Raw genomic sequence first — 25206 nt, 5'->3', positions numbered from 1 at the left:
TGTGTGCTATGTTCCCACTTTCCCCGCCAGGATATTTGTTGTTTTAAAGCCACGCAGTTGGCTTTTACTGTTGGGGCCGAATCATTCATTTTATGGACTGCCCTGTCTGCACTGCTTCCTAAGGAATCTCCAGGTAGCCTTTGCTTCGGGAGCACCCTCAAGTCAGAGGACCCAGCGCCTGAGATGTTTCCAACCCTAGGGCTATGGGAGGTCACTTACTCTCTCTGACCTTCAGGGTAGATATAAATAACATAATAACAGGCCATACACTATCTTATCCAAGGTTGTCTGGAGGACTGGGGTGGTGCGTGTGTGGTACATGCATGGAGTGTAGCTCAGAACATGACAGTTGCAGCTGGGGTTTGCGCCATAATCTCAGAACGCTACTAAGTGCTCGCTGAGAACACTGCTCCCCCTCCCCCCGTCGCCTGGGCATGTCAACCTATCGCAGTTTTAAATCTTTCCCGTAAGTTATTGGATCACTAGAAGCTTAAGCCAGTCCTTTGGGGGCGTGGGGGAGGGTATCCCTAGCTGGCCATCTCCTGAGCTATCCCTCTATCTGTGAAGAGGCCGGTGACTCTGTGGCAGGTATGCCAGACCCCAAGATGTGAAGCTCCAGAGAGAGAAATGTGAACTCAAACAAATTCAGCATGTGCCCAGAAGCCTCAGGTTCAGCAGAAGTGGCCTGGGGTCCCAGGAGGGAGATTGCCAGCTGCTCCTACAAAGGGAGGGAAAGGTTGAGGGAAGAGAACTTCTCTTTTGAAATGTCTCTAAAATCGGTGTAAGACCCACATGGTTTTTCTGGATGCTTGTTTTCATACAACCAAATTAAAAGCTTATTTGAACTGCCCCATCATTTAAGACTTGCTCTCAAAATAAAGAAAATGGAACTCTTTTCCCATTTATTTTTTCCAGGATTGCATTTAAAATGTGCTAGAAAACTTACTTTACAGTAAAGACCTCTAGGTTTCTGTGGTCCCGCTGATGCAATATTTTAAGCCTCCTTTCCAGGGAAATAGACTTTCCTGTGGAAACACTGGGCGGTGGCAGAAAGGAGGAGCCTACCCGGCAGCTGCTCTAATTGGAGTGCTCTACAATCTTCCTCTGCCCTCTCCACTCTTTCCCGTGTGGTTGTTTGGACTTAGCATTTGGCTGTGAAGCGAGGTTCTCTGCCTCATGCTCGGGGTGTTCATGCTCTGGCAGGATGGTTAAGGATCATGTCTCTGGTTCCACAGCAGAACTGCACCGTCCAGTCCCATAAGACCTTCTTGAGACTCCGTGCGCTTCCCTAGGATGGGTCTCTAAGCCCCGGCTGTCTTGGCTAACCGAGACAACTGGTGATCTTCACTCTTAGTAATGAGCAGGCAGCCCTTGCGTACCAGCTGTGTCTTGGCCCATGTGATGGAAGATAAATGGGCTTCATGGTTCCCTCCTTGGGCCTTGAGGATGAGTGGGACATGGAATGGGGGCCAAGCATTGGCTGACCCTGAATGGCTTCTGAGTTAGCTGAAGGAATTAGCCTATGTTGATCTTTTCTAGCCTGTGTATAGTGAGGCAATTAAGTTCTCAACTTTAGCCTAGAGAAAATGAGGTCTTTTTATTGAGAAATCAATAGAAGGTAGCACCTGCCTCCCCCATAATCCCACCCCTGGTCCTGGGCCATGATGCTTATTCTCACTGTCTGGACATTCCCCTCGCCAGGGGGGATGTGGCTGATGGCAGCGCTCGTGTCACAGTTTGTCCTGGACCATGACTCAGCTGCTCTGAGCTCTCAGCCAAGGCTCCTTTACAGGGGCCGTTGGGGGCTGGAAGCAGTGGGGTCTCTGAGCATCATCCACATAGGAGGGCCACGGTGCTGACTGCAGCAGCTCCCTCACTGGCCATGGCTCTGGATCTCAACCAGAGCCCCTCCTTTCCCCTTCCTGGACTTGTCTGCTGGAGCAGGGCCTGTGTGCCTCCCGGCCTCTCCCCTCAGGTGGTTCTTTCCAACCTGGCTGTGCCCTTCCTCTTGTCTCAGGGGCTCACACTCAGAGGACTCAGGCTCTTGGAGGAACTGCTGCAATCACCTCCTCTTGGTTAGGGCACTGTCATGTGCGACACCACCACCCCAGCTCCCCAAATTGTCATCCTGGAGGTCTCGTCTTTTGCTTTAAAGTTCCACCTTGAGCCAGGTGTATATCCTGGTCCACTTGGTTTTAGCTGATTGTTTGATGCAAATTAGGAGTGCAAACACCTATATGGCCATGCTGACTCAAACAAAATTATCTGTGATTTATTTTAATTTCTAGATGAAAATGTATATAAGAATTTGAACCTTAACTCATTCAAGTTGACTGCTCTTGCAAGAAAAATGAATTCCACAGAACATTTCTAAACTTGGGCTTGAGAGATAAGAAAGGAAAAATAATGATCACCAACAGAGCTTTAAGAAATCACCTACACTAGCACATAGTGAGCAATTAATACAGTACAAAGCAGATTCTGCTAGCCACATGGGCCACACCATGGATGACATGATAATTTGAGAGCAGAGGGACTGGGTAGAAGGCAGGGTTGGGAAAGAACTCTTGCAGGTGTTGGGCCTTGGAGAGGATGGCCAAGATCTGTGGGCAGAGTATTTGCATATTTAGGAAGGAGTGACCTTCTGGGTGTTGTGTGGGTGGGGGAAAAAAAGAGATTGGCCAAGGTGGGTACCTGAGGGTATGGGCAAGGGACCTTCATCACGTAGAAAGAAGGGCTATTACGAGGCCCTGGACACCTCCCGGAGCTGGTCACAGGGCCCTGGTGGGCTCAGGAATGGGACTGTCTACTCATCTCCCTTCCTCTGAGCCACACCCTCTCCCACCCATATTTCTTTCCTCTGCCTGTTCTCTCTGCAAACTGACTTTTACACAGAGCAGTGAGTCTCGTTCCTCTGCCCCACGCGAACTTACAGCTCCAGGGCCCTAAACTGTTTCACTAGAGTCTGGTCTCTGAGTTCATGCTCTCAAGGTGAGAGCCTGCTTGGCTCTGTTTGGGCAAGCCCCTGCCCTGGCCCAGCCGCCTGTGGTCAGGGGGCAGGTGGAATGCGAGGCGGACATTCAGGGGGACTGCGGAGAGGGTGTGGGTGCCAGGCTGGGCAGCGCTAGTGAAGGAGTGGGAGGGGAGATTGTTGTCGGGTGGTACGCAGTGCAAGGTGAGCTGTTTTTATAAGCATGAGGCATTTGGTAGAGATGAGATTTCCTACCTTCAAGCTGTCCTGGGTGTTGGCTCTGGCAGGAGGGCCTGCCTCTGTGACATTAAGCCTTTGACGTTTTGCTTTGCCAGCTTCCCTTCCTCATCCTGTCTCATTGGTAACCTTACCACAGCCAACTGGGTAGCTTAGAAGCCCAACTTCTCCGTCCTTTGGGTGCCCCAGCGGACAGGCTGACTCCTATCTCACCAGCTCATCACCCTGGGCCTCCCTCACTGCTGGTGCCTGTGCCCTGGTCCAGGGACTGCGTCCTTGTCCTTCCCACCTAACTGACTAAAGGGGAGCAGGCTCTGGGGGTTGGATGTGGCCCTGTGGTTCCAGAGTCACCTCTCCTGTGGCGAGGGAGTGCCTTAGTACAGGTGCTTTGAGGTTTAACCAGAATTGTTTCTGGGAAGTAAGGAGGGAGTCAGGGGAGGGACCCATGACCTGATGTCTCTTCTTGGGGGGTCTTCCACCCTGTGGGATCTACTGAGCACCAGAGCAGTTGAGCTGCTCTGGGATGATTAGGTCTGTCATCATAGATGATGCAATAGATGTTCTCCCAACTCTTTGCTCCCAGCCAGTCTTGCTGCCTTAGGAACTTGGTTTTTGCTATGATGTCTGTTTTGGTGTAACCAGGAGGTAAGGAGCGATAGGGAACCAGGGCCACCCCTAGGGTGAAGTGCCAGGGGAGGGCAGCCTCTGGAACTCAGGGCTGGGAGTCTGGATGGCCTTTCTTATCCTTCAGTTACAGGAACAAGGAGATTCTTGGTGGGATGGCTTCTTTGAATTCCATAGCTACCCTCGATAACATTAATAAATAGCTGCCACTTGGTCAAAGTTTTAAGTGGATTATTTCACTGACTTCTCAAAAAGATTCTATGAGATACTATAACCTTGCTTATTTTATAGATGTGGAAATGAGACTTCAAGATGGCAAATGTTTGAGGCCTCCCATATGTTAAGTGGTGGAGCCGGGACTCCACCAGCTTTGGGACTGTCCAGTTTGTGCTTCTAACCAGGATGCTGTGCTATTACCCCTAGTACATATTTTGAGGAGAATGCTTCTAGGAAAAGAACAGTGATGATCTTGAGCTTTGAAAGGCCAAAATACAATATCCCATCAGATGAGGCCTGCCTGCCCCAGTGGCAGAGCTGGAGATGGCTTCCTGGGTAGGGCTGTGGGCAGCATTTTCACCTTACCCGTGGGGCAGAGCATGAGCTGCCCCCTCCACCCTCCCCCTTCTCTTACCCCCCCCCACTGTGCAAAAGGGGCTACAATACAGTCATGAAAACCATAGAATTAACATCTCTTTGGCCATTTCCATCCAGTTCTTCAGGCAGGTCAAGTGGAGGCTTAGCAGCCATGGTCCCAGTGGACCTCCGAGCATGGCTGGCAGGGCCTGGCCAGGCCCACAGCTGTGTCTACACACAAGGAAGGTGTCTGGGCTCTAGGTGGAGCCCTAAGCACGATGGTGTGTGGTGGCCTCTATTTCTGCTGGTAAGAATTGGCCTTGGGAAGGAAGTTCCTAAGGGTTGAGAAGGGCTCTCTCCTCAGAAACCAGGTTCTGGGACTTGCATTCCAGGGGAGGCAAGATTCCCAGAATCGGCAACCAAGGTGGTTACTGTCAGATACTTCTGGAGGGTCAGGTCATGCATTGGAGACACACTGGGGTACTGAGTTAAGTGCTGAGCTAAGGCCTGAGGCCAGCCTTATGGGCTCCTGCTGCACAGGTGCCATTGTGGAAGGGGGCACCACCTCATCCTCCAGGCACCCTGAGCACTAAGCTGAGGGAACAGATAGTGGCTCCTTCAGAGGTCCTTCTTCTAAGTGGGTGAACACTGCAGGAAGTGCAGCCCCTGCCTGATGGGATGGCAATGGCTAGTGAGTGCTCAAGGCTGCCCATGAGCAGGGAGGGAGGGCAGCACCGGTGAGCAGGGCGAATACCTGGGACACATGCAGGGCCCTAGATATGTGATGTGCCCAGCCCCCAAAACACCCAGGGCAAGGAATCCCAGCATTTAAGTGTTTAAGGAAATGGACTAATGGGCAGCCCCAAAGGATGGAAGAAGCCCCGGGTGACAGCATGAGGTAGATGGAGGAGGAGGAATCAGCCACCGTTCTGACCAGGTGTTGACGATAGTTCCCAGGCCATCTGTACCCCCACCCTGTCTCTCCAAGTCACTGCCCACTGGCCACAGCAGAACTAGTGGCCCCTCTTCCACCCCAGAGGCCCAGAAACATTGCTTGGCCACCTCTTTTCAGGCCCGGTGCTATGCTGGATGCTGGGGACAAAATAATGCCCAGTGATGCCCAAGACGCTGTCTGGGGATAGAAATTGGCAAGTTTCAGCCACCAAACCTCAAGTGCTCTTTGCACGCTCCTCTTTCAGCTCTTACAGCAATCTCTTAGGTGCTAACCTTAGCCTCATTTCACTGATGAGAGAACTGAAGCTCGCAGAGGTTACAGCCTTGTGGGCTGTGAACCAGTATGCCGGGGCCTAAGCCCAGAGACCAACTTTGTGGCTGCACACAGCCCAGCTCGTGAGCTCAGGGCCCACCCACTTCTGGGGGCTTCTCGCTTCTGGGTGCTTGAGCCGGCCCTTCCCGCCTACGGCCAGTGACCTGTGGCTGCTGAGATCCAGGTGCTGGGGTGACACTGCTCTCTGAGCACAGAGAGCGCAGGACTGCCTGGGCAGCATCTGGCTTCATTAAATCTAGCTGGGAAAGAGGAATTGGCCCCGCTGTGTGCAGCTCTGTGCCAGCAGCTCTCGTGCTTCCTGAGAAAGCCCTGCAGCACCTGCTGGAAACATGGTGTTGCGTCGGAGGCTCACGGCTCTGCCATGAATTGTCTGGGTATGCACGGTGAGATCTTGGCTCAGAGATGGAGAGTTCATAAGATATTTTGTCTAGTCTGGTGGTTCCCAAGTTCATGTGCACTTGGAATTTGCTGGGGAGCCTCAAAAAGTACTGATACTGTGTCTCACCCTCAGAGATTGTGACTTAACTGGTCTTGGGTATGGCCTGTGCTCTGGAATGTTTAAAAGATGCCCACTGGGTTAGCCTATGGGCAAAGTGCAAACAAAATCCCCCTTCTCTCGTCATTGTCATCAGCATGTGCTTTTCAGGAGGAGAGTTGGTTCACGCTCTCTGGACAAAGCTTCATGGTGCCCAAGCACCCAACCCCCACCCAGGAGTGGGGTGCTAAGGCTGGGTGGCTCTTGCCTGCAGATGCAGGGGCAGGCATCTCTTCACTGAGGAGGGCCCCTGGGTGCTCTTGACACACACCCTCAAACAATTCTCAGAACAATCTTGCAGGCATTCCCCTTAATCTCATTTCACAGGTGAGGAAACAAGCCCATCTAAGAGATGGAGAGGATGAGGGAAAACGCTCTGCTGGGCCAGGCGCTAAGAGAATATCAGTCCAGCTATGCTGACTATTGGGTACCTTTCTTCCTTTTGACTCTGTTACAGAAGAAAGTTGAGAAAGAGCCTTATTATGCCTTAAAGGCTTTTTAATTATATATAGCTCATTTAATTTAAACTACTTTAAGTTCCATTTTTAATATAAATTTTATAGTGGTACAATTAAAGTGCCTCTAATCAAAGTGTGTTTGGAGATTTATCTCCCTGTATGAAAGTGGATATCCACAGAAGCCCTGGCCGATTGTTTATTAAGGGAACAGCGAAAAGCACCAAGTGCTGAGTGTCAGGCATGGGTGGTGGCAGCTCCTGTGAGTAGGTGGAAGTTGGAGGGTTTAACAAAAGCGACGTGGGCAGGGCTCAGCACGGATGTGGCGTCCTATAACCGCTCACAGATGGAAGCTGCCGTTGTGATGCTCTCTGCCATTTCTAGGGCCACTCCTGCTTCCTCTGCTGGTTCTGACTATTGGCACCACAGCTACTGTGGAGGAGATGACGATGGAGAGGGAGGCTGGCTTGGTGGGCAGGAGGAGTGGCTGACCATTCCGGAATGTTATAATCAGAGGCACAGGTCTCAATTCCAACATCAGCTTCTGGGGGCTGTGTCTCCCTTCCCCCCTGCTTTACTCTTCTCCACAAATCTTGACCACAGGATGTTCTGTGGTATTTCGCATGCTTGTTGTCTGTTGTCCTTGCATGAAATCATAACCTTTGTGGGGACAGAAGCTGCATCTTTCTCATTGCTACGGAATCCCCAGGGTAGTAAATATTGAGTGGATGAGTATATGAACATGTGAAGTGAGGAACAAGCAAACTGGTCAGGAGACCCATTGAGAATCTGCTGAGACCCCAGCGATGGGCTGAGTCACTTGGGAAGAAAGAAGGTGGCAGGAAGAGCAGGGTAGGAGCTGGCGGATGTACACCTGCAAAGCCGAGGCCACAGGAATGAGAGGGGAAGTGGAGAAAAGTCCTCGGGGAGGCCCGGGGGGCCAGGGAGGATCAGAGGAGAGGGTACCTGCTTCCTGGGCAAGAAGGAAGAGTTTCTGGACAGGCTGCTTGGACTGAGGGGTCTTCACTTGTCCCTTTGGGGAGGGGCGTGTGCCTATTCTTATCATCGGTCACTTTGGGTGTTTTCAGCCTTATGCCTACCAGACACTGCTGTCACCCAGCCCTGGCCTGCAACCGGCCCTTCCTGACTCGCCTGGCGACCCCCTCACAGGGCTCCGTCAGACCCACCGAGCCCTGGCCCGCTGAAGCTCTGGAACCCTCTGCCTCTTCATGGCAGGGCAGATCCTGCATAGCTGTGAGCACCCCCTTCTCCCACTCCATGTGCAAAAACAAGAATGAAAAATAGACCCAGACATGAGGACGGTGCTAGAGGGAAGCCTTTCCTCCTTTTTTGTTTGTTAATTTTCTAGGCACAGCTAATTCTAAACCTCATCTTGGCTTACAGCTGGCAAAATAAATAAAGTGGCAGATCTGAATATGTTAAACAGGTTGATGCTAAGTGACATCATCTATTGGATGGCTCCTGGAGGGTACAATGGATGATTAAAATGTGAACTCCTGTCCTCTTTTCTCCCAGGGGCCATCTGTCCTTGCGCCCTCCCTCCTCCCCGGATACCCCCAAGACTGTCTTGATTTTCTTACAGAGCAAGGGTGGCTGGGACCCTGCCAGCACAGGGAAGACTCTGGTTTGGCAGGACAGCAGTGGATATGGAGCTTCTCAGAATGAGGACCATGTCTCGGGTGCCCCTGTTTCTGGGGGAACTTATCTAAAGCAGGAAGAATATAGAAACTCAGGCTCCCGGGTCATCACGTTCCAGGAGCCTTGAGGAGAGAACTCTGCTCACCCTGTCTTCTCACCAGGAGATTTTGAAATAATTGGATTTTTTTCTGGCCATAGAATTTGTTTAGGGCCCATCATATGCCAGGCCCGAGCTAGTGTAAGAGATGACGGAGATGCGGGCAGCTAGGGAGGCAGATGCTGCTCCGGTTATTAGACTCCGAGGTGGCCGTTGCTTTTGTGGCTCAGCAGCTCTGCACGTCCAAGGCTGCGTTTTGTCAAGCCCTGCTGCCGCTGGAGATGAGGGTGTGCTAATGAAGGGTCCCTCCGGGGCTGGCTTAGAGCCCCATGCTGCCAGCCGTTAGGGCCGCTCCCGCCATGGTGATTGCTTGTTCCAAGGGAGAGATGAGGATTGCTTTCCAAATCAAAAAGTCAATTAGTTTTTAATTTGTTGGGTTGTCAGAGAGATAAAGTGCTCCTCTTTCCTTCTTGTGTCTTAATCTGCTTGTATGCAGACGCTGTGTTTAACAAGGTGAAATGATCAATGAGCTATTGACATTTATACCATCAAATGTAGTTCAGTGTTTACTTGTTGCTTTAGTAGGATTGGCTACACAAGACTGCCTTGAATTCAGAACTAATTTTTTTTTAATTGCCGATGAACAACCTTTAACATATAACTTTAAACAATATCTAGAATTTAAAATCACTAAGTCCCCATATAATACTTCATTCATTCTCTAACATCCAAAATCATCTTCATTTCTGAATGCTCAGCAAATACGCCCGAGCTTTATTTTTTACCTAGTCCCTGGTAAATCCCCTTTGATACCATTTCTCTTCAGAGTATCATAACTTTCTCCTTTGCTGACCACCCCTGCTCTTGATCAGAAAGCACTGGGCGGAACCGTCTGTAGGATTCTGCCGTGTTTATTTTATTTTTTTTAAGTTTTATTTATTTCCCCCCTCCCCCGCTTCCCCTTCCTCTCCCCTGCCCTACCGTTTTTGCAGTCTGTGTCCATTTGCTGTGGATCTTCTGTTATCTATTTCTCTTTTTGTCTTCTTATTTTTTCTCCTGTAGTTTTCACCAGGATTTGATCCTGGGGACCTCTGATACAGAGAGAGGTTACCTATCACCTGCGCTACCTCAGTTCCTGATCTTGCTGCACTTCACCTTGACTCTCCCCTTCGTCTCTCTTTTGCTGCATCATCACCTTGCTGTGTGACTCACTTGTGTGGGCACTGGCTCACTGTGAGGGTGCTCAGGTCACCACGTGGGCACTTGGCTCACCATGTGGGCACTCGTATGGGCTTGGTTCACCATGCGGGCACTCGGCTCACCACACGGGCACTGGCTTGCTTTCTCTTCTTCTTTTTCACCAGGAGGCCCCAGGGTCCCCCCATGTGGTAGGCAGAAGCCCTATCACTTGAGCCACATCTGCTTCCCTCTGCCATGTTTCTGAGACATCACCTAAGTCCTCCTGGCTGGGCTGTCTGTCCTGCCCATTGTAGTGATGGGCAAACTGGAATTGGAGCTGAGTGGTGCAGCTGGTGGGGCAGCAGCCAGTCTTTCAGCCCTACTGAGGTTTTGGGAGTCCTGCTTCACATTCTCCTGTAGGGATGTGATAAATTGACGTTCTGCACAGGTGTGTCCACAGGAGCCTGCTTGGTTCCATGATGGTGGTTCTGGTAATGTTTTTAACAGATGACTTGTACCTTAATAGCAAAGAGAGTTCTGTGGATTTTTTCAGAGTCAGCCATACATGCTCTTCCTTTTGTCTTTACTCTCTCTGGCTTGGTCATTTTCGATTCTGAGTCCTGTGTAAAGACCAGTGTCCTTACAGTGATTCATTTATTGTTAGAGAAGGGGTGCACAGCTTGCTCTCTGCGCCATCGTGCTGTACTCCTGAAGCGTTTGCCCGTGCGCTTACACCCAGCCTGCCCCGCTTCGGTTCTTGGTCTCCTGCGGGCAGTGAGAAGGGCAAGCTGGCCTCACTAGGCTAACGGCTTGTGGCAGGGCTGGTTGAAAGACAGAGGGGCCCATGCAGGGTGCTGACCTTCCTCAGCTCCCTAAGCTCCCTAAGGTTTAGCACTGTCACAAGTGCACACACCTCTCCCAGGCGGCTCATGGGCAGAAGGACTGCATTCTTGTGAGCCTGAGCTAAGCCCCGAGCCCTTGACAAGGTGGGATTCCTCAAGAGTCAGCAGCAACCCGCTGAATATTTTTCTTGAGAGCTTGCTGCTGACTCTGCGTGACAGGAGGAGGCAGTGGATGTTCAGGCTCTTCCTCCAGAAAATCCTATTCTTTGCTGGATTATTCACTTTGGCTCTCAAGCTAGCACTGGGTTGAGGGCTAATCACACAGCCCTCTCATCATCGAGCTCTGAAGACCCAGACATGCCGTGCTGGGATATCTAACAAGTCAATGGTTTTCCTTCTGCCATATAAATGAGATAAAGTGTACCAAATGCTTGGAGCATGCACAGTAAATGGGATCCAGGAATGGAATACACACTACATAAGGCCTCATTCTATTTAGCTGTATTGTCAGTCCTAGTGAAGATTTTAATTGCAGAATGGCATCTTGCTAGCAAAATATGAAAGTGGTTGGAGTTAACTTTTAAAAATTTGAATTAGTAAATGAAAAATTAAAAGCAAGGTTGCTAAAGAAGCATTCATTTTAAGAGCATCTCACAGATATTAAGGAACTTAGAGTTCGGATGTCAGAATTGCAGTAGTGATTAGTCCTGACGGGGAGCAAAGCCTCCATCTCTACTCTACTCAACGGTTTGTAAATTAGACACATGGGCTTCATTTGTATTTTCTCCAGGCAATTGGGGCCTGAGGAACTCTGAAGGAGGAGGCTTCCTCCAGCTCCTCAGATGGTGCCTCGACGTGCTGTCAGTCGCAAGTTCACGGTCGTGAGGCTCGTGTGGGCAGGGTGGCGGCCAGCCCCCTCAGAAGGCCGTGCCCCCTGTGCACAGACTTCCATCTGCTTTGCCTGCTATTTTCAGCCCTCAGCTTACTGCTTTCTTTCCATTCTCTTCTCAGCAGGTGTTTTTGAGCCTCTCCCCCTTCCTAACCCTCAGAGTCAACATTTTCCCAGAAGCCACTCAACCCGCTAATATGTTAAGTGTCAGGCTGAGACACTTTTACCAGGGGTGGTTGGGAGCATGGATAAGGAGGGGTGACTTTGGTCCCGGGCAGGGCTTCACCAGCCCCTTCCCAAATCTCACCCCCTGGGCCTAAGATGGACCCAGAAAGGATTCAGGAAGGGAATTGGAGGACCTGGTTCATACTGTTTCCACAGCTCTCGCACTGTGTTTTAGTCACCGAGATCTGTAATAGATTTTTGGATTATGAAAAATATTACTCAGCACTCACATTATATTGATTCAAAAATAAAGATTATGCAGTTCAACTGCACAGTGAAATACAGCTTTATGGAATGGTAATTTTTTACTTAAGTTCTTCTACATTATGGTGGGAGATAATAGATTCAGGAAGGGTACAATGAGGAATAAAGCTGTTGTATTGTATTGGTTAAATGACATTTAAAATGATTTGGCTGTCAAATTCGTGGAAAGGTTATGAACAGTGAATGAAAAATCTAAAATTAATTCTCTACTTCAAGAAAGTATGATTTATACCATAATAAAATTAGATTTTTAGTTAAAGAAATTTAGTCATTAAGTAATGCCCATGTGCTAACTCTCATTTATAACCATCTGGTTTGAAGCTTCTGCAGAAAATAATTTCTTCCTTAGGCAATGCATCCGGGGCCTCGGTATCATTTATGCCGTGGAGTTTCGTTCTGTACAGTTCTGCAACAGCTTTTGGAGGGGTGCTTTTTCAAGTACTGCGAAGACTGACTCTTTGTTAGCCTCAATATTGGAGGGAGGTATTGAACTCATTTACATCCCAGAAGTGATCTTATGGTCTCTTTCCCTTTGCTATTTTCATTAATGATAATGATGATGATGGCTACCATTGGAATTGTACCTGTGTTGCCAGATATCATGCTAAGCATGGTAATGGCTAATTACTATTTCATTTAATCATCACAACTACTATATGAGAAAGGTACTATTCTTGCCTTTATCTTACAGATGAATATTTGTTGAGTATTTGCTTGAGGCAGTATCGTGATTTCAGAAACATGAGCCAAGTCCTGACCTGGATACTTAGCAAGTGGCATCCTCTCCCTCAGGGTGTTTCTTCATTTGTAAATTGGGGTGTGAAGTCCATTAATAACTCTATTCCACAAAGTCTGATGTGTACTATTGGATACTTTGTCCTATTTCATTTTTAGTGTTCTATTGTATATTAAATAATGGATTGTAAAGTGTACACATCTTAAGCATACAGTTCAATGAATTTTTGCAAAGTGAACATAGCTATGTAACCACCACCGATATTATAGTAGAGAACATTTCCAGCCTTCCAGAAACCACCCTTCTTCACTCCTTACCTACTACAAAGGTAACCACTAGTCTATATCACCATTCCTTGGCTTTGCCTGCTTCTGAAATTTATAGAAATAAACTCATAAAATTGTATTCTTTTATGTTTGCCTTCTTTCACTCAGCCTTATGATTATAAGATTCCTCCAGATTATTGTGTATTGCAGAGCTTGTTCTCTTGCATTGCTGTAAAGTTTGCCTGTGTATGGATATGCCTCAATTTTTTTAATCCATTCTACTGTTGGTGAACATTTGGCTAGTTCCCTGTTCTGGCTATTACACAGCATGCTGCTTTCAGCATTCTCATATTTGTGATTTGATGCTCAAATGTCTATACTTCTGTTAGACATTTTCTAGGAGTAGAATTTTTGGGTCAGGAAAATGGAATTCACACTGTATTTTAACAGAATTTAATAGAAGGCATTGGAAGAGCAGACTTTGAAAAATTAAAAAGGCAAAAAGGAAACACAGAGATAACTAAGAACAATAATTACAGTAAAGAGTTATTGCCTCCAGGTCTGAGGAAACAAGGGGAAGCGTTTGAGGGTTTGAGAAGCCTGCCGGCCTGGAGGAGGAGCCTCCCGTGGCTGGGCTCACACCAGGGAGCAGGGGCGCTGCCCCGCTGTTGCTGGCAACTCAGAGGGTGTGAACATTACAGTTGCTCCATATCCTCGCAGACATTTGTTATTAATGGTTGTTTGTTTCTTTAAAAAAACAACAACCATGTATTCTGTGACATATAGTGTATCCCATTGTGGTTTAAAGTTGTGAAGTGCCTATTCAAGTCTTTTACTTATTTTTAAGTTAGTCTGTATTCTTCTTTTTGATTGTTAAAGTATTTTATATATCCCAAATGAATGTTTTGTTAGATATATATATTGCATATATATTCCCTTAAAATCTTGCCTTTTCAGTGTTCTAATGGTAATTTTTAATGAACAGAAGTCCTAATTTTAATAAAATCCAGTATACCATTATATTCCTTGATAGTACTGCTTTTCACAAACCATTTAAGAAATTTTCACCTACTTGAAGTCATGAGGGTATTCTCCTATATCTTCCTAAAAGTTTGTTTTACCTTTTATGATTAGATCTCTATAATCCATCTGAAAATTATTTTTATGTATATTTAATGTAGGAAGTCGTGCTTTCATTTGATCATATGGGCATCCAATTGGTCCAACACCATTTGTTGAAAAAGCCATCCTTTCTCATTGTATTGCAGTGGCACCTTTCTCATAAATTTGGGAACTGAATATGTGTGGTTTGTGGCTTGATTTTGAGTGCTGTTCCATTGAACTGTCTATCCTTGCTGCAGTACTATACCATTTTAATCATGGTAGCTGTTTGTTAGTCTCTAATATCTAATAGCATAGTCCTCCTATTTTGTTCTTCAAAATTATCCAGCTGGTTTTGAAACTCTTTGACTTTCCAGATGTATTTTAGAATCAGTTTGCCAAGTCTGCAAAAATTTTTTTTTAAATCTCTGCTGGAGTTTTGATTAGAATTGCATTGAATCTATAGATCAATATGAGAAGAACTAACATCTTAATAATATTGAGTTTTCCAGTCTATAACCAGGGCACATTCCGTCATTCATTTAGTTTTCTTTAATTTCTCACCACATTATTTATTTCTTCTCTGGGTCAAGATCTTGCTCACCTTTCTTTAGATTTATTTTTAGATATGTAATGTTTATTGATGTTATTATAAATTACATTGTTTTTTAAACTTCATTTTATAATCGTTTGTTGGAATAAATAAATACTAATTTTTATATACTGAGATTTTATCCAATGACCTTGCCGAATTCATTTATTATTTCTATTAACTGTCTGTAGACTCTTGAATTTTCTGTGTTCACCACTTTATTGTCTGCAAATAATGTGTTTGTCTTCTCTTCCAATCCTTGTAATTGTTTGCTTCTTTTTCTTGCCTTATACACAGATAATTATTTCCAATGCTATGTTGAATAGAGATAGTCATTGTATATATCCTGGTTTCCCTTCTTATTAAAAGGGAAAGTTTCAATATTTTACCACTAAGTATGAATGTTTGCTGTAGCTTATGCATAATCCTATAACACGGGGAGAAATTGTGTACAGAATATTGGGCATTTTTCCCACTGATTCTTCTTCTCCAGGATTTTAGACCCTCAAATTCTGGCTGCTTTGGTCGTCCTGAACTCTAAGGTTTATCTCCCAGATCAGTGTGATGACTTTAAACTCTAGGTCGTCATTTTCTCTTTGGCTTGTATGGAAGACAGCAAATGTACCAAGGGGAAAATGTGTTAGCAAATATAGGGATCACTTCAGTGGGTATTTCTTCTTTCTGATCTCTTGACCCTTAAGTTCTGGATGCCATTATTGCTTTCAGATGCCTTCAAAAAATGTTTTGTTTGTGTTTTATCCAACTTTTATAGTTGTTCTTAGTAGATGGATTCGTCTGATACATGCCCCTCTTTTGTAGCTTGAAGCAGAAGTCTCTCTCATATTATTTTTCACAACATCCATGAATTATCGCTTTCTTTTAGAGATGGATGTTATAAATGACTATTCAAATGCTGTTACATGTATGGACTTTGGAATCAGGCAATGGAATTTAAATTCCAGCTGGCCAGAGACAAAATGTGGGGCAGAGGACAAGTTTAACTTCTCTGACCTTCCCTTTCTCCCCTTTTTGTCACTGTCTGAAAAATGAAGTATAAGACATCTTTAAAGATCAAATTATTCCAGTTTTATCTAAACTATTCTAGAACATAGTAAAAGGAAAATTTCAAAATCTATTCTATGAAGCTCATATCATTTTAATTCCTAAATCTGGGGGGAAAATTATAGACCAATCTCATTTATGCATATCAGCGAAAAACATATTTAAAATAGTAGCAAACAGAATCTAACTGTATATTTTTTGAAAGGTACACCATGACCATGAAAAGCTTATGCCAGAAATACAGGGATAGTTGAATATTATGAAATCTACTATATAAGTCATCATATTAACAGAGCTAAGGAGAAACAATCATATGATCATCTCCATAAATATAGAAAAGATATTTGGTAAAAATTTGATTCATTTGTTTTCTTTTATCTTTCATTAAACAAATATGTATCTGCTCTCTTATAGCACTCAGGATAAAGGACTAAAACAGATACAGATACCATCCTAACTCACATTCCAGTTGGGGTAAATGGTCAATAAATAAACAAATAAGGGAACAAGCTATTTTTAGCTAGAACACGCATTTATTTTAAAAGCTCAAAAGATATGTACCATTTCCATTAATATAATAAACATTCCTCAGGCCAAAATCAGCATCTTACTTAAGAGGGAAACACTAAAGATTTTCTTCTTAAACTTAGACAAGGATGTCCACTCTCTTCAAACAGTTGGACATCAGGTTGAGGAATTGCCCAAAGTAATAAGACAAGAGAAAGCAACTACAGGCAGAGGAATTAGAAAGAGATAAAATTGTCACTGTTTGCAGATTATCTAAATATACAAATAGAAACCCCCAAAGAATCAATGGATTAACTGTTCCAAACAATAAGGAATGTGGTCAAGTGACTGGTTATAAAATCAATATGAAAAATCATTTGCTGTCATATATACAAATAAAAACCAGTTAGAAGCTATGAGAGAGATGATTCCATTTATGATAAAAGATAAACAATAAATATTCAAAATATACACAAGGAAAATTATAATACACTCTTGAAAGAAACAGAAGTTGACTTGAACAAATGATTTTAAAATACCAGGTTATTAGATAAGAAGCAACAATTATCTCATTGGTGTCAGCTTTCCCGAGGTTAATTTATAAATTTTATGAGATCCCAATAAAAATTCCACAGAGTTTTTTGGAGCTCTAATAGTTGGTATGAATACCTCTTCTTGCACAAGTACTAATTATTTCTGGGTATGTGGGTGCCCTACCCTGGTAGGGAGCTGAGGAGAAGTTTGGAAAGAAATGAGGTTTACTTTGTGTCTGATGTGCTTTATGGATTATTTATCTATCCTTATACTTATCCATGTCCTCTCTTCTGAACCGTGACTTGCTGAGTATCCTTTCAGGAGCCAGCATGCCAGAAGCTCATTTGAATAATGATGTTGTGCTAATGGACTGTTGGCATCTTCTGTTGATCTCCACTTGGGCTTTTGTTTCATTAGATGGGTAGCAGTTAGAAATGTAATTTGGGTAGGATGAACTTTTCAGTGCCTTCCCTGTTTCATTTCTAATACTGGCTCCCCCTTATGATCGCAAAAGGATACTAGACAAGAATGTTAAAGTGTGAAGATAGTGACATTGACTTAATAAAAAAGTACTGGTACTGGATGATAATTTTGATTGTGGTGGTAGTCTGGTGTTTTCTCTGCTCTTCTTTAGTTACCAGTAAGGATTTTCAGCTTATTCTCAACTGTGGGCTTTTTATCCTAAACTGATCATCTATGTTGAATTGTAATTACTTTTATTAGTTATGAAACTACAGTATTTGTTTCTAACCTTTTCTCTCCATTACTTTTCACTAGGCCTCTTCCTACTTCCTCAGCACACTCTACACTCACCTGCCAATCCCACCACTCTACCTTTCCTTACACCATACCCTCCTCCTGGCACACCTCCCACCTCTGTTCTTGTCTAAAAGCCTACTCCATTCTTCCGTGCTATTCTCAAAGATTATTTTTAAGCCCTTTCTTTATGTTTCCAGCTGAATGTGAATATACTGATATTTATCAAAACAAATCACCCTCTACTTCTTAGTAGTTTGTGTTTATTGTATAGACTCCTGTGCAACTGTGAATATCTTGAGTGCAGTTTAACTTCTAAAATACTTTATTTGGTGCCCTGCCCATAGCAAGCATCAGTAAAGGTATGATTCAATAAAGAAAAAATAAGGGCTTAATTTAGGATAGTGGCATGGAATGACTGTCCAAATTGAACATAAGATCCTACCTTGGGAAACTGAGTTGAGCATGATCACATAATTCATCATAGAATCACAAAGCAAAAACTGCTCCTGGTCAGAAAATCCCAGCCCCTGTCTTTGTATGTTTCCCCATGTCCTATGAGCACTTACAGTCTGGGCAAAGGGCAGGACATCTACCTGGAACAAGGTCTTCCTTAACACTTGCTACTGGCCCAGATACCACGTAGGGAAGACCCTGAGAATTGTCTGTGCCCCTTAAAATTTGCATGATTAACAACTTATTTTTTTTTTGTCTTAAGTCCCCAAAGCAATAAGTTTAGTTGTTTTTTACACTTATAGATGTGTACTGAGAGTTTAGTAGACCAAACTTTGCCAAGTATTATATTCTTATTAGATTTCTTACCTTTTTTGTGAATATGTGACTAAGAAGAGGTGAGATATTTGCAAGCGTTTGTACATATGAATTATTCTTCAAAAAACACAATGTCTCTCTTTTTCTTGTAGGAAACCAGAAGCTTTGAAGTCACAAGAAGAGAAGGTAGGGAAAATACGCTCATACCTATTTCATTTCGTGTTGACATTTTGGAAGTAGTGTTTTGAAGCTAAGATGGACTTCAGACTCATAGGAAACCTGTTATTTGAAATTTCAGGCACCTTTCTGGGTGCTGACCACTTGACATTTGTCTCTAGGGATTGCAAGAACTGAAGACCAGGTTTACTTGGGAAAACTGTGTTTTCTGCCTTCAAGTATTAAAAGTAGAGTCTGGGAACTTGCTCACCTATGATCATGTTTACAGTGTCTTGAAAAGAAACCTCATTTTAAGTGAAGTGTGAAGTAATTATTTAGTTTTACTCAGCAAAAACAATATCAACAATAAAAAATAGTTTATGGTTTGAAGGTATTTCAATACCTGGGAAGAGATGCACTGTGAAAAATATTTCTGATTAAATTTTTACAGCTTCAGCTAAGCTGAAATAGAATTTGCCAATTAATTTTCCTTTTGAAAACAATTCCATGATGTTCTATTTTCCCTGCCAGCATTTCTCTAGTCTATTTGTTTTCTGATCTCTATGGAAAGCATATATGAGGTAGTAATTTTGAAAATCTTTTGGTGGAAATTGAGGTTTCCCTTATTTACTTTCATCAATATCTAGTCTCTAATAATAGTATGCCTTTTGGATGATTTATCGAATCATCACCAATCATCCCATTGTTGCAGGGATAGGAAGATGAGTTAGAAATCAAAGTGATTCTTGGTCTAGATTGTGGCCTTTGTTGTAGCCTCAAGCACATCCTTCTCTATAACACAGTCTCCAAAAAAGAGTATTTAAAAAGCAGGAAAGTTCCACATTGACTCCTAAATCCAGCGTATCCTTGTCTCTTGGTTAATTATGATTTTTTGTGCTACAATGAAAGACTAGGATGGCCATGTTATTGGATGTGTTTCTAGGGCCTGGAGACCCAACATTTCTGTACCATATTGGAGGATGGGCAAACACTGGTTTGGTTGCTGTCCATTGTGCTGCCATCCTGTGTTCAAAGTCTGTGAGAGCCCCGGGTGTAGGATGGATCTCTAAAAAGATTGGGATCTTTTTGGAGATTTGCTGAAAGATGAGCAAATGCATGTCCAGGTTGTGTTCCGTTTGTCCACTCCCTCCTCCTCTCTGGAAGAATCAGTTTTCATGACTGACTGACCGGGGTATATTCTTTGAGTCTGAACTAGCAAACCTGCCCTGACATCACATAAATTTTCCCTTTCTATTGTGAGCAGGCTGATCCTCTCTTGCTTGTTCCCATCAATGTTGAGTGGGCTCCTGAAATATTCCAGTGCCGTAATGTGAGAGATTCTAACCTGGAAGGAAGGAGAGAAGGGTGGGACATTGCAGGTGGGCTCCAGGTGTTTTGGGGTCTGAGATTCACTGACTTGGGTCATGGGATTGTTAATCTTCTCCATAGCAGTATATGAGTACAAACATAATAGAGGCACGTTGAATATTTTAGTAAGTCATCATTCCTACAACAGAAATAAGACATAATTGTCTAATAACATAGCTCTGACTTGACCTGGAACTGAAAAGTAATCCTCTGGATTTTTCTGCATAGTTCACCAGGCCCAGGGACTTTGGAGTAAAGCCTTTGGGTCTGGAGAGGTATTCTCATAGTTAAAGAACCTATGATGTCTTCCTGCTTTTATTTTGCTTTAACACATCTAACTCAGGAATATCAGCTCCAGGTTTCCATGACTTTTGGAAACACTAGACTAATTCTCTGAGGTGAGAGGCTCACATTAGCAGTGGAAATAGAGTCCAGACTAAGTCACAGGGTGACTTATTGGGTGTCTTAGACCTGCTTTCTGCCTTATTTTCTTCTTTCTCTCTTCCAAGCCCTGGATGCAGTGCTGTAATGCTTCCCACACGGTACTTCTGCTTTCTCGCCTCTAATCATACACTGTTCCCACAACTGGTAGGCCCTTTATTCCTCATCTTTGTCAAGCCCTATCTCTCCTATCTCACTTTCAATTCTCTTTCTTGAAGATTTAGCTTATTGTGTCTTATCTGAGAGGTATGGTTTCTTATCAGGGTTTTCATTTCCTGAGAGCAGAGACCTTCTTATTGACTCCCAAACCCCCACAGCCTAGCCAGGGCCTGGCATACAGTAGTTTCTCAACAGTTGTTTGTTCAATTAAGTCAAAGCTATAAATTTGCTTTTTTCTTCTTCTTCTTCTTTATTTTCTTTTAAATGTTACATTAAAAAAATATGAGGTCTCCATATACCCCCCACCCTTCTCACATCAACAACCTCTTCCATCATTGCAGCACATCCATTGCACCTGGTGAATACACACCACTGCACCACGTGGACAGTGGTCCACGCTGTAGTCCACACACTCCCCCAGTCCACCCAGTGGGCCACAACAGGACACACAACGTCCAGCATCCATCCCTGCAGCACCACCAAGGACAACTCCAAATCCTGAAAATGCCCCCCACCATATCTATTCTTCCCTCTCCCGACTATCAGCAGCTATCATGGCCACCCTCTCCACATCACTACTACACTTTCTTCCCTTATTAATCACAATAGTTCCCCAGCAGAACACCAGTAGGCCCACTCTAATCCATACTCTATTCCTCTATCCTGTGGACCCTGGGAGGGTCATATCCAGTCCCCCTCTACATCAAGAGGGGGCTTAGATTCCACATGGATGATGGATGCAATTCTCCTGCTGGCAGCTGTAGGCACTCTTGGCTCCCTGATGTGGTGGTTGACCCTCTTCACCTCCCTGTCAGCTGGCCAGAGTAAGTCCAAGAAACCAGAGGGTAGGAGCCACAAGTCTGCTGAGGCCCAGGGCCTGGCCATCACATGGACAGTTCAGAGATTCAGGTCTCCTGAGTATACACCAACCCAAAAGCCAACCACAGGTCTGGTAAAAGTAACAGAAGAGGCATATGTAGAAAGGTCATATCTGAGTCTAACTCCATCACACTCAGGAACACAAATTCCAGAATAGGGCCAACTGACATGGTCCTGAACTCCAGAGCCATCTACCATGACCATAGAACCTGTGGGTCTCTGCAGCCCTCAGGAGAACCAGTACCTGGGTTTCCATCTACCTTGACTGTCTCTGGTACCCTGCTGAAGCATGCATAAGCATCACCCCTCTGATGATGTCCTGACTCTTTTTTGGAGACTCATAGCCATATAAACTCACTCATCCTTTCCATTTCCCCCTTTTGTCCAAAGTCAAAAAGCAGTTTTTAACACCTCATATTAGATGTAGGCTAAGATATTCTGCCTGTCTGAGTTGACTGTTTTATTCAAGGTCTTTTTCTAGTTACATCATCAGCTGGTGCTTGGTAGTAATCCCTCGGTGCCAGGGAGGCTCATCCCCAGAAGTCATGTCCCATGCTGGGAGGAAGGCAATGCATCTACATGCTGAGTTTGGCTTAGAGAGTGGCCACATGAGCAACATGGAGGCTCTCAGGAGGTAATTCTTAGGCACCCCGCAGCTCTAGCCCTAGTTCATATTTCAGGCACACAGGCTCATATTTGGAGGCATCAGTATCAAGGGCACATCCCTGGACCATCATTCTTTGTTGGTCTTTGCCATTGCACTTGGGGGATTGTTGCTCTTCCATTGGGGAATGTGATAGAGCTCCCCTGGCCAGGAACTCAGCACTCTCTCATCTGTCATTTCCAACTGAAAGCACTATGAAAATATCCAGACATTTCTATGTACCCTGTATACGTGCTGTGGAGAACTCCCTCCCAACTGTGTGCCCCCCACCAGTAACACCGCACACAAGTGCTCCTCCCCCACCATAGTTGAACCTCTCTGTAGTCCAAAACTTCTTCAGAAAGGAAGCCCAATATATTACCAGGTTCCATTAATAGTAAAATGGAATATAGTGATGGATTTAAAGGTTAGATATAGAATACATAGTAATTTAGAAAAATTAAATAAAGGAAAAATAAATTGGGGTATCAAAAAAATGAAAAAGCTTTGTTTTTGACATTTTGCCTTTCATCACTGCTATAGGTGTTGCCCTGTATGTACAGTGGCAAGGCAATTTATTCCATTTCTTCCTCAGTGTCTACCTCCTTTCTTTTTTTTTTCTAATTGTTAAGTTTGTCTTCACATAAATTTTAGATCACAGTAATTCATATATACAATATATGGTACTCCCACATATCCAACATCAAACCCTTTGTCCCTTCCCCAACAATGATCTTTTTACATGTTCATATTATATTTGCTGCAGCCAATGTACAGATGTTGAAACAATAGCTTTCAAACATGGTTCCATTTGGGTTTACATTATGGTTTATATTTTAGACTATACAATTTTCTAAATTTTTAGTTATGTTTTACATTATGGTTTACATTTTAGCCTATGGACTTGTACACATTTTTGGTGTAATTTAACCTGTCCTATATCCATCACTGTATGATCTTGTGGAACACTTCCATTGCCTCACAGTTACAGTGATTCCATGTATTCAACACCTCTTTCCCCCTCCCCCCAGGGTGCACCATGATGATCAATCTTCATTACTTGAAGAACCATATTCAGAGATACTTGCAAAAATGTTGAGGGCTTGACATATTTGACTGCCCTAACCCATTGGGAGCCACCAATTCTTTCAGGAGATACAATTCCCTCTGTTTGAGAACATCAGTCCTCCCCAGGGTGCAGGTATACCTTTACTCTCATTGTATGGGTCTCCACTCAATGATATAACCCACTATGGCAAAATGAGCACTCACAAACTCCCTAGGAGCTTGCCCTGTGTCAGATGCCCTCCCTTAAGCATCTTAAACAGGTCACCTTCCATATTTTATTTTCTAAAGAGTTTTCTCTGCAGTATAATTTCAACCACATCCCTGACAATCTCCTATGTTCAAATGTTCCCCCCATATATATATATGGATGGGAGGATGGGTTAGACTGCCCAAGAAATGTAAATATGCTTTGTATATGTGTTTTCTTCTCACCCTGATCCTGTCCTAGTGATATATCAAAGGAAAGGCACTTTTTATGGAGTGTTTCCTGGAACATTCCTGCCATTGGATATTTCTGAGTGATGCTTGATGAAAGAGCTGCTTGTTCAAATAAACTTGGTGAATACTGAGCTCAATAAACTTGAGCTAGTGTTTGTTGTTTTGTTACTTCAGAACCTATCAGGCTTTTAATATGCTAAATAACATTCATTAATATACTACATATGGGGCATGTAATATGCATCATTTCCCAATTTTCCATTTTTGTTGTTCTTAGTCAACTCTGGGCTGGCCTTCCATCAGTGCCCTTGGTAAGCCTGGCTCTAGGGAACCCAGGAAGAGGGAGAGCTTACTCAGAGTGCGCAGGACAAGGCCATCCCAAAGTACCACTGACTGTCTTCCAAGGGCTATGCACGTACAGAATGGTGAGGGTAGTAGCAATGATAATGCCTCCTCAGTTGTTCTGAAGCTTTCAGAGAGCGTTCACATTCTTTACTTCCACTGGCCTTCAATAACCTATAAGAGCAGAGCAATAGAGTCGTCCACCTTTTACGCATGACTCTTTCCTTCCTTTTCCTGCTAATTATTAGCAGGATCAAGGTCTCCCTCTGGGCTGATATCCCTCTGATGCACTGAACTAGGTGGAGGTTGCTTAAATAACTTGATCTTGCTTCATAACACCCAAGGGCTTCTGCACGTGTACGTCAGCTGCCAAGCCCAGAGACCTGAGTGGAACCCTTAGAAGAAAGCTCCTGGGGGGAGGGGGGAAGGAGCTTTGTTTCCTTTATGGTAAGGACTGTCAGGGGAACCTGGAGGGGAGACACAGTAGCAGAGATTATGTAGGACAGCAAACTGGTGAGGTGTCTTATGAGGACACATCCCTTCTTCAGGAGGATGAAGACACTCCTTTGGGCTGTCCTTTCCCACTCTCGTGCCCTGGGGCCACCTGTATGAGCCGTGGGAGGAAGAAGAGATGGCTGCATCTGCACCTACTTTCTAAAGAAGGTGTTTTTACACCGCCCTCCAGACATTGCAAACTTAATCCCAACCTTTTCTGAAGCTTCAGCAAAAAGTACCAACCTCACCTCTCCAAGACACCACAGTGTCCACTCAGAGGGCTGGTGCTGATTGTAACTGTCAGAATTCATCTGCTCAAACCAGTACTTTTCTCTAACTGATCCCATCACGTTGAATTACAGCCATGAGAGAACACTTGAGTGAACCGAGCAAGTGGCTGGGATAATTCAGCCCTTGTCAGTCGTCTCTTAGGTGCCTGGGGTGATCTGCAAGCTATTCCAGATGTCTGTGATTGTGCTGTGATTAGGGGCTGCGAGTTTTGGGGTTGGTACCAATGTCACGTTGCATTACCCGCCCTCCTGAAGATGGCTCACTCTCATGTTCCAGACAAGACGAGCCTGGTCTGGCTTGCAGAAGGGCTCTGAGGGAAACTGGGAGAGGATGGAGGCTGCCATTGTCAGGGAAAAGGCCAGAAGGGAGTGACGGGGCGCACACTCCAGGCCCCTTAGCAATGCAGATCTCCCGAATAAACAGGGCTTGCCAGTCCTGAATATGAAGCTCACTTCCTGAAAACCCTTGGAATTAGTCCTTAATTGGCAGCTGCCTCTAATAGCCCCTTTATGGTGCTCCGTATCTGGGTGAACTTTAGCTGTCAAGAACTGCATTCTGTTTACCATTAATTTTTATTTTATTTAGCAGATGTTTTCTTGATCTCATTGTTGCCTGCATAATCTGTCTTGGTATAATGTGAAGAGGCTGACTCTCTTTGATGAAACAGATTAATAAACTTCCAGGTTCTTTAGAGGTAACCTCTTTAATGGCTGCAGATGTAGGAAATTTGAAAGGGAGCCACCCAGACTTGACAGTGCTTAGG

At 44.5% G+C, this 25206-nt stretch overlaps 1 protein-coding gene across 3 annotated transcripts in view; it reads left to right on the top strand.

The window, feature by feature from the left end:
- The window catches only part of FSTL4 (follistatin like 4), a 412000-nt gene that overhangs the window by 21068 nt on the left and 365726 nt on the right, over positions 1–25206 (top strand). For all 3 annotated transcript variants that reach the window (XM_071210010.1, XM_058278689.2, XM_058278685.1), the window contains one exon: positions 18316–18349. In XM_071210010.1, the coding sequence (XP_071066111.1) occupies positions 18316–18349 (34 nt within the window). The remainder of the gene's footprint in view (positions 1–18315; positions 18350–25206) is intronic.

The sequence above is a fragment of the Dasypus novemcinctus genome, chromosome 2 (assembly GCF_030445035.2).
Source record: "Dasypus novemcinctus isolate mDasNov1 chromosome 2, mDasNov1.1.hap2, whole genome shotgun sequence".
Lineage (NCBI taxonomy): Eukaryota > Metazoa > Chordata > Mammalia > Cingulata > Dasypodidae > Dasypus > Dasypus novemcinctus.
This window is presented reverse-complemented; position numbering and strand designations above follow the sequence as displayed.